Source organism: Scomber japonicus, chromosome 13 (assembly GCF_027409825.1).
Source record: "Scomber japonicus isolate fScoJap1 chromosome 13, fScoJap1.pri, whole genome shotgun sequence".
Taxonomy (NCBI): domain Eukaryota; kingdom Metazoa; phylum Chordata; class Actinopteri; order Scombriformes; family Scombridae; genus Scomber; species Scomber japonicus.
Window position 1 is genome coordinate 13,851,051 of NC_070590.1, and position 8,218 is coordinate 13,859,268.

Sequence of the window (8,218 nt, forward strand, 5' to 3'; positions counted from 1 at the left end):
ATGTCAATGTTTCACAGTTAGCTGAAATATTTGGATGACTGTGCAAGGCTGTACAGACAGTGCAAGAGTTGAGCAAAAGTTTCTTTGAATTTCGCAGTCTACAAAAAAGAAAGAAACACCAATTCACTGGAAATTAGTTAAGATGGCCTGATTGTCAAATGGCACGTCAGAGATCAAAGGCAAAGTTAAAAGTTGGTCACAGAAGTGGGGGTTGAATGGTTGCTCTTAATGAAATTATATTGAGTAATGCAGGTAATCGGTGAAAGGTCACTTGCAAATTTGTATTCCGGTAAATATTACAAGCTAAATTTCACAAAACAGTGATGCTGTTTTGTGGTTTTTGTAAAGGGTTTGGGTTAGGGTTCAGTTTATTAGCTATGTTTTACTTTAGAAGGGTAAGTAAGTTAGTAAGACTGGTCACATAATTTAGTATAGTCAGTCTTTAATTAGAACATTTTACCATTTGTTTGGGTGTTGTTACGCATGTAAAACATAGTAGCGTGCCTATATCAGCCCTCTTAAACTTTATTTTTGAAACGGTTTCCTCTAACAGGAAACAAAAACCCACAAAACTCAACTTAGGAGCAGCACACACAGAAACAGACATCACATGACCCTTCTGACATGCACAAAGTATGTTTGGTTATCAGTTCTGAATTTCTCTTGTAAAAAAGTGGACATAAGAGATATACTAGTCATTCAGTTGGGATTCAAGGCTTTGTACAAATTTCAATTTGATTTTATTAACACAAAATTCAAAATTGGAAAAGAAAAAGACCCCAATGTTGCAAAGTAGATGATGAAGAAACAGTGGTGTGCTTCTGGTGTAGATGTGTTTGTTCAAATGTATTCTGGTGGTGTGTTTATACCTTTGTCAAGATCTTCAACATTAAAGGAGGAATTGCAAGTAGTACCACTTGTGTTATGGTCAACATTTAATATCTCAATCATCTTTAAAATAATCTTTCATTCACATGCCAGTGGAAAAATCAGACATCATTGGCAAACTATGCATTCTAATTTCATTAGAAAATCAAACCAGGAAGACATCTAACAACCATAGACATCTGAAAATGATTATGCAGATTTGGTTTTCTCTGTACTTTGTCTTTTTTGTTAACAAGTTAATGGATGGTTGATGGAAAATGGTTTATGGCCATTTAATCAACACAAACCTTTCGTGTCTGATATGTATCATATGTATCAATAGACCTACAATATTATTTACCATAAATATTATTGTAGTCCCTGGGACTCTAACACCTTATCAAGAACATCCCTCAGCTGCAAACTGTAAATTATTACTTTATATTAAAAATGTTTTACAAATTGTCTCTGTGTTATTTTGTATTTTTCACAGCACAAAGCCTATCATCTTAATCTATGGCCTAATATCGTGACAGCTTCCTCTGACAGGAAACAAAACCCACAAAAGTCAAACGCAGGAACAGCACACACAGAACTAAATGTGCGACGCATCGATACTCAGATGTAGAAGTTCAGCCATCGTGTACTTTCATCGTGCCACGATGCTGTCTATACTGTTTCTGCTTCTCTGTCTGACAGAACATGGGTTTGCCAAAGAACCTCCTGGTAAGAACATTTAAGATTGTTAAATTAAATATTAAGTTATAGGAAACTTATCTAATATTTGATTTTAGCCTAGATGTGTCTGAGCAGTTTTTCTGTTTGCTTTAGAGCAAATCAGATTGTATAGTTTCACATTGGGCTTTTTGATGTGAATATTCATACATACATTTTTATACAACATTTCCAATGTATATTGAGTCATTTTAACCATATATTTAATAATTTCTTTAAACTGAAACCAATATTGGATAAGGTGGAAGAGCACAACAATAGTGACATTTGATTAAGCCTAAATGTTATAAATAATTAGTCAGATGGAATATGAAATTTAGATAAAAAATAAGTTTAAAAATAAGAGGTACTGCCTTACTTCCTTGATTATGCACATTTTGAGCGTGAATTCCCCTTACGTAACTGGGCTACCATTTCCTTGTTGTGCGTGTATGAGTGGACTGCAACTGTTCTGTTGGTCTCTTGACAGATGTGGAATGTATTGTGGTGCATGTGACCTCTGTTCACTGTTTCTGGAATAAGCAGGGGACTCCAGAGGTCAATTACACCATCAGCAGCTGGTTTGTAAAATCTGAATTTTTAATCTCACTCAATATAAGAATATTGTATATATTGTATATATATTGTACAACAGAACATGCCCCTAAATTGATATGATATATAGCCCTTTATATCACCTATTAAACAACTCGTAACAACCAAAGTGCAAACTGCATATTACCTGATTATGAAGTAATCTATTACTATATTTAAAGTTGATATGACTGCATACTTTGCTTTTTGTGTGGACTAAATGGTGATTTTTATTCAGGTTCATTAATGAAACTCCCAGTGAGTGTGTGACCTATCTGTCACAGAACAGCACAAACACTGGATGTATCCGTCCCTACAAGAACAGCCAGAGGTTCGGCTCGTTTTACACAAAGCTAACATATGGCAACAGCACTTTTCAGACCACCCATGACCTTAAAGCAAGAGGTACGTTTAATTACTGGAGTGCAACATAGTATTATTCCAAATAGTAAAGCAATTAATTAAAGAGATGCAGTTAAATTTGAAAGAAAGAGAATGAATATACCTACTGGTGCAGTATTTTCCAGGAAAGGGAAACAATGTTGTTATTCTCATAAAAAAAGACTTCAAGACACTAAAACTGGTACTTCTCCACTACTGTCATCACATTGTATATTTTCTGTGTCATCTGCAGTGAAGTTAAATCCACCAACGAACCTGACTGTCCAGAATGGCTCAGACTCTAACTTGTGGTTCTACTGGAATCAGACCTCTAAAAACTGTGTGGAAAGTGAGGTCCGCTACAGGATCAATAACAAGAAGTGGCAGGTGGGCAACTCAAAGGAACAGAAAAGAGATTCATTTTTGTCTTCATTCCCTCTTTTTTCATTCTGTGCTACATCATCTTCTCTGTCCTTCCTTCACCGCTCATCTCCTTTCTCCCTTGTCCATTCCACAGACATCTGAAGTCAGTGTTGGGAGGCAGAAGTACTGCATCAACTTGATATCTAGCAGTTCACAGTACGAACTGCAAGTGAGAAGCAGAATTGGGAATGACTGTGGAAAGTCTTTGTTCTGGAGTGACTGGAGTCAGCCTGTGGTGTGGGGATCCAACAATGGCACAGGTAAATATAACTTGCATAGCCTGTACAGAATGAAATGACGTCCATTTATTGTTGTACTGTGATGCTACAGAAATGATCAGCTAGAATCCTTGACAGTTACTCAAACTGGACCTGATGACGGATCCCTCATTTTCAGTCATCAAAATGGGAATGAAAGAATTTTAGATTTTTTGATGAATTCCTAAATGTTGACAAAGATACAGTACATGGTGTTGGTAGAGGTACCAACACCTGTATTATGATTGTTTCCAAACATAACACAGGTCAGTAAATGAGTTTTCAATGCCAGAAATGTAATTAAGGAGCCAGTATCCTACTGGCCAGGGGTTTTCAAAGTCTGAGACTGTGGGCCTCCCCTCAGACAAATCTTAGAAAAAGGTAACACCTCCACCCCATCCACCCCTTTAGTTTACTTTCTTAGTTTCACTCAGTTTTTGGATGCCTGTGGGATCATGATTATCTTTTCAGATTCCATAGACACTCAACAATTGAGCCAGGATAGTCTGATATTGCTGTTTGACTGAACCAAATACATGAAAAGGTCAGTCTGGGGGAGTTTATTAGTTTCTGAAACAGTAAAATTCCCCAGACCCACTATGTCTCTGAACTATCTCTGTAACTAGATCACCCACATCTAGGCTATTATGTGTGTTAATTACTAATGTATAACTAATGTAATATTTTTTCCATTATAGGCCATAAAAAACAGTTCACATACAGTAAGGGCAATAAGGCTGTAAAACCTTAAGTATTTCCCTTTAAATCTGTATTGGGTTATTTGACTTCATGTTACTGAGAACTTTGTGACTTCTTTATCAAAGCACATATATCATCAGTCACAATTCACCCCCCACCCCTCTCTCTCCCTCCCAAACAGAGCCTAATCAACCGAACAGTTCAATGACTGTGTGGACCACAGTGCTGTCTGTCATGGGTCCCTTTACCCTCATCCTACTGGTCATAATGTTGCTGCACCATGAAAGGTGGGTTGGCCCATATGTCATGTGAAATAGTGATAGTTGTAGGGTTAAAGTGTAGCCAAGGAGCATCAGCAACGTGTCCTTATTTACTCTTGTTTTCATTAATTTGGTTAAAATCATCACTTGACAAAATTGTTAATAATTGCTGTTATTAGTATGCAGTAAAAAATATTAACTATTGAAAGTAGTGATGAAGTGATGATGACATGTTAAAAGACTGTTTTGTATTTGTGAAATAATGTATTTTTTAATACAGTCCAAAAAGGGAGAACTTGGAGACATCATATAACCACAAGACATCAGTGATATACAGCAAGTTTAATGACAAAAGTGAGATTAAGAGCAGGGAAAATATAGATGAACTGTTGTTGATATGATCATCTGAGAGTGAAAATATGCCTTACGTCCTATACAGGCTCAGAATTATCTTCATCCCTGTGGTTCCAAAGCCATCGTTGATCCATCACGACATCGAGGTTAGTATCTGGAGCTCAGTCACATGAAAAATGTGTATTTAATCTAATCTTTGTTGTGTGGCAGCTTATAAAATTATAGACTACAGCATTCATCAAAAGCATGGAGATACTAACAGGAAGTTAAATCTGTAACACTATAGCCTCAACACAAAGCCTGCTAATATAATAATTGTTACTGAGGACTATATTAATATCTACTATGCTCATATTCAACTGATGAAAGGCCTGTTTAGTAGAATAGTGACTGATAGCAATGTACTTTCATGTGAGGTGAAAAAAAAAATCTAATCATGTATACTTTTTTCTCCTTTTTTTAAAGAATTGGCTGCAAATGTCCAAAGGCCTTAAAGAAGGTTTTAAGGCTAGCTACAATGAGCGTGCCTGTCCTGTCCGCGAGTACTGCCATGTCTCCCAGTCTGACAGTGAGAGCTCTGACAGCTCCACCTTCTCTGTCACCACTGACCAAACCGACTGCTCCATTTCCATCCCTTCCAACGAATCAGAAGAATCTACAGCCTGCTCCTCATCTTCCGAGGACGAGCAGGTTTCTGTTTAGGAGGTATCTCAGTAGGGTCAGATTTACCAAATCTTTGTCCCTCAGACTTTCTCAAACTGACTTTTGCATGACTAAGAGGATCTGTTTTCTCTCTGAGCTACTTAAAAGCAGTTAATTAAAGTAAAACTATTGTATAGTAAACTATACATTTTTAAGGATATCAACCAACTGATGCAGTAGTTACAGGTTAAAAAAAATTAAAACCTCCTTAAAATGCCTGATCTTATTCGCTCATTCTCTTATTATTTAAAGAGCACTTTTCAGTAACAAAATGCAGTTTAAAATAATCCTGTGCTTTAGGGTATAAATATATTAAGTGCTTAATATGTAACCAACATTTACTCTAACTCACTATGCAAGGAGAACAAGTTTAGGTTCCTCTAGCATGACTTAAAACTTCCCCTTCCTCTAATCCATACAAATTGTATTTGAACTGGTAATAATAATAATATTGCATTTTATTTAAAGGCGCTTATCAAAGCACTCAAGGTCACCTTACAAGGCACATATAACACAGCAACAGTACAACAACAGTACATCAAACAATATAAATTAGGTGACAATTAGTGCAAAGATTGTGTTAGTTTTGTAGGCCTCTCACTAACAGTTTGGATTCATTATAGTATAGGGGTGTTCATTCAGCTGTATGGAGCTCTACTGTTTTGGTGACCGACTTATGCGAAGTAAATATGTTGTATATTAAAATTTGCATTTATTTGGACCTGAGTGTGCATGAAAAAAAAAAAAATTCAAACGTTGCTGACTGACAATATCTTCAATATCTTGACGACAGGAAATGTAACTTCATCAGAGCAGCTATATTCTTGGGAAAAAGCTACACTAAAATCATGAAATGAAAAGCTATATTGTCAACACAGGACTTCATTGTTTAGCACACAGTATGCTAAATTAATCTTGTCAGTGCTTGCTTGGTTCAGTCAGGTAATTTCCTTATCTGCAATTTTTAAGTTCCTTTCCATGAATTGTGCTTAGCAATAGGTAGGTATTCATAACCTGTACTATAGTTTTAGACATGTACTTGTTTTATATGTTTTTGTTTTTTTCAAGATGTTTTGCCTTTATTTGATAGTGGGTGGCAGAGAGGCCAACAGGAAACAGGTAGAAACAGGGGAATGAACTGCTGGAATTGAACCATGGACGCTGCCCTTATGTGGTATGCACCTTAACAACTCAGCTACCAAGGCACTCTTGTTTTATATTTGTAACCGTTAGTAAGACATTATGTAATGAAACAAACAAACCCTAATGCATAAATCTGACTGAATTAGGAATAATGTGAATTCAAGCCCAGGTTTTCAATAGGCTACTTTTGTTACCCTTAACTGAATTTTCTTGTTTATTTTGTAAAACATGAGCAATTACTATATTGGTTTCATGAAGAGCTGGATGATATTGACAAAAAATCTAATATCCCAACACTTTTAACTAAATTTCTTTTTGGTAATTGGATATGACTATTAGTCTTACAGTATTTATTGAAACCAATTACAAAACGCAAAATGTCTCTAACTCGGCTGGTCCAATTACAAAGTGGGTATACCACTTTCTAATAAGGCAACCTTCGTGAAGGTATTTATAAATTAAAACATTTTAATTCTTGACATCATTAATGGTTAAGAGTGATTAATCCTATATCTGCAACTTTGGAGTCTAATATCCCTTAGGCCGGTGTTATCTTCCTTCAACATGACATTTGCTAGAAAAGTTTTGCAATGCATCTAGACAACTGCAAACATTAATAAATTATTTACAACCATTAGTTACTCAGGCTCATCATAAAGTCTTTATAACATCTGGCAGTAATGAATACTATACTGATATATCACCCAGCTCCCAACCTCATGATTTGTGTAGTAGCCTATACTGACAATTTATAATCTATTTATCCTTGGAAGTACTATTTAAAAATGTGTTTTTTCTTTGTTTGTACTTATAGTACTATTACTTTTTAGTGTAGCAATATGTAAATTAAATATATCTGTCATTACCCAGACTGACTCATGTATGTAGTGCTATCTTTCCTGACTGCTTTTGACAAATAAATACATGTTCCTATGAAAAGTTATTTTGTATGAATTGTACTACACCAATTCATTCGGACGACCTTGTCAGCATTAAAGGACAGGTTCACAATTCTTCAAGTCTGTCTTAAAACAATAATCAGGTACCCAAATGAACATTGAAACAGGTTTTGGGTTTTTTTTTTTGCCATAATCATTCCTCCTGTTCATACTGACTGAGTCCACAAGCCTCCTTCTGAGCAATAATGGTAATGTAGATTTAAAAGTTTATTTGAAGATAATATGAAGCTGTCCCAATGAGTAAAGACAAACAGATTCTTTCAATGTTACAGTCTATTTTGTGACAAAGTCCCTCTTTTTGTCACTATATTTCTAACTCAGCTGAATACAGACACACTGTCGGAGGAGTCACAAAGAGGGAATCTATTGCTAAAAAGACTAAATTTTGCCAATATCCACTTATATGATATGACTAACTCAGACTGTTGATGCCTCATATAGGCCTACGCTTTAAATTAACTTTTAAATGCATTGTTTTGCACAAAACAACTGCAGGGATGCACTGTGGATTTTGACCTCTACTTGCGTTGAAAGTACATTTAAGGATCATCAGGAATCATATTAAGACCAGTTTAAGAATGAAGTGACTGATTTGTTAAGAAGAGAGATGGACATAGGGAGGAAGGAGAGCTTAGCGATTAATTTTATACTTGTGTGCTCTGTAATGTCTCCCCGAAGGTATCATATTCATATCTATTAAAGAATATCTTTGTATGAACAGGAATAATAATTACAGTGAGGGGTTTGGGCACCTAACTGTTGTTTCAAAACACTTGACAAATTGTGAAACTGTCCTTTAAAACCTACTCTTGTCCAGTTATCTGTTTGTCCATTAGAGGGAGTGCGGAGTGTCCCGGACAGTACG

The 8,218-nt window shown here is 35.8% G+C and overlaps 1 protein-coding gene across 1 annotated transcript; it reads left to right on the top strand.

Moving 5' to 3' along the window:
• The first annotated feature begins 1,466 nt into the window (after positions 1–1,466).
• LOC128371460 (cytokine receptor common subunit gamma-like) lies at positions 1,467–5,502 on the top strand. Its single transcript, XM_053331786.1, has 8 exons — positions 1,467–1,593; positions 2,072–2,162; positions 2,414–2,580; positions 2,810–2,943; positions 3,074–3,239; positions 4,117–4,222; positions 4,635–4,695; positions 5,015–5,502. Exons 1-8 carry the CDS (start codon positions 1,467–1,469, stop codon positions 5,249–5,251), a joined length of 1,089 nt encoding a protein of 362 aa, XP_053187761.1. The 3' UTR covers positions 5,252–5,502.
• Positions 5,503–8,218: the final 2,716 nt, after the last annotated feature.

Bases quoted from the DNA above. Each gene is read 5' to 3' on its own strand.
- LOC128371460 (XM_053331786.1), top strand. From the start codon at position 1,467: ATGTGCGACGCATCGATACTCAGATGTAGAAGTTCAGCCATCGTGTAC. The intron at 2,944-3,073 runs GTGGGCAACTCA...TCCATTCCACAG, and splicing joins TCAATAACAAGAAGTGGCAG to ACATCTGAAGTCAGTGTTGG. The intron at 4,696-5,014 runs GTTAGTATCTGG...CTTTTTTTAAAG, and splicing joins TGATCCATCACGACATCGAG to AATTGGCTGCAAATGTCCAA.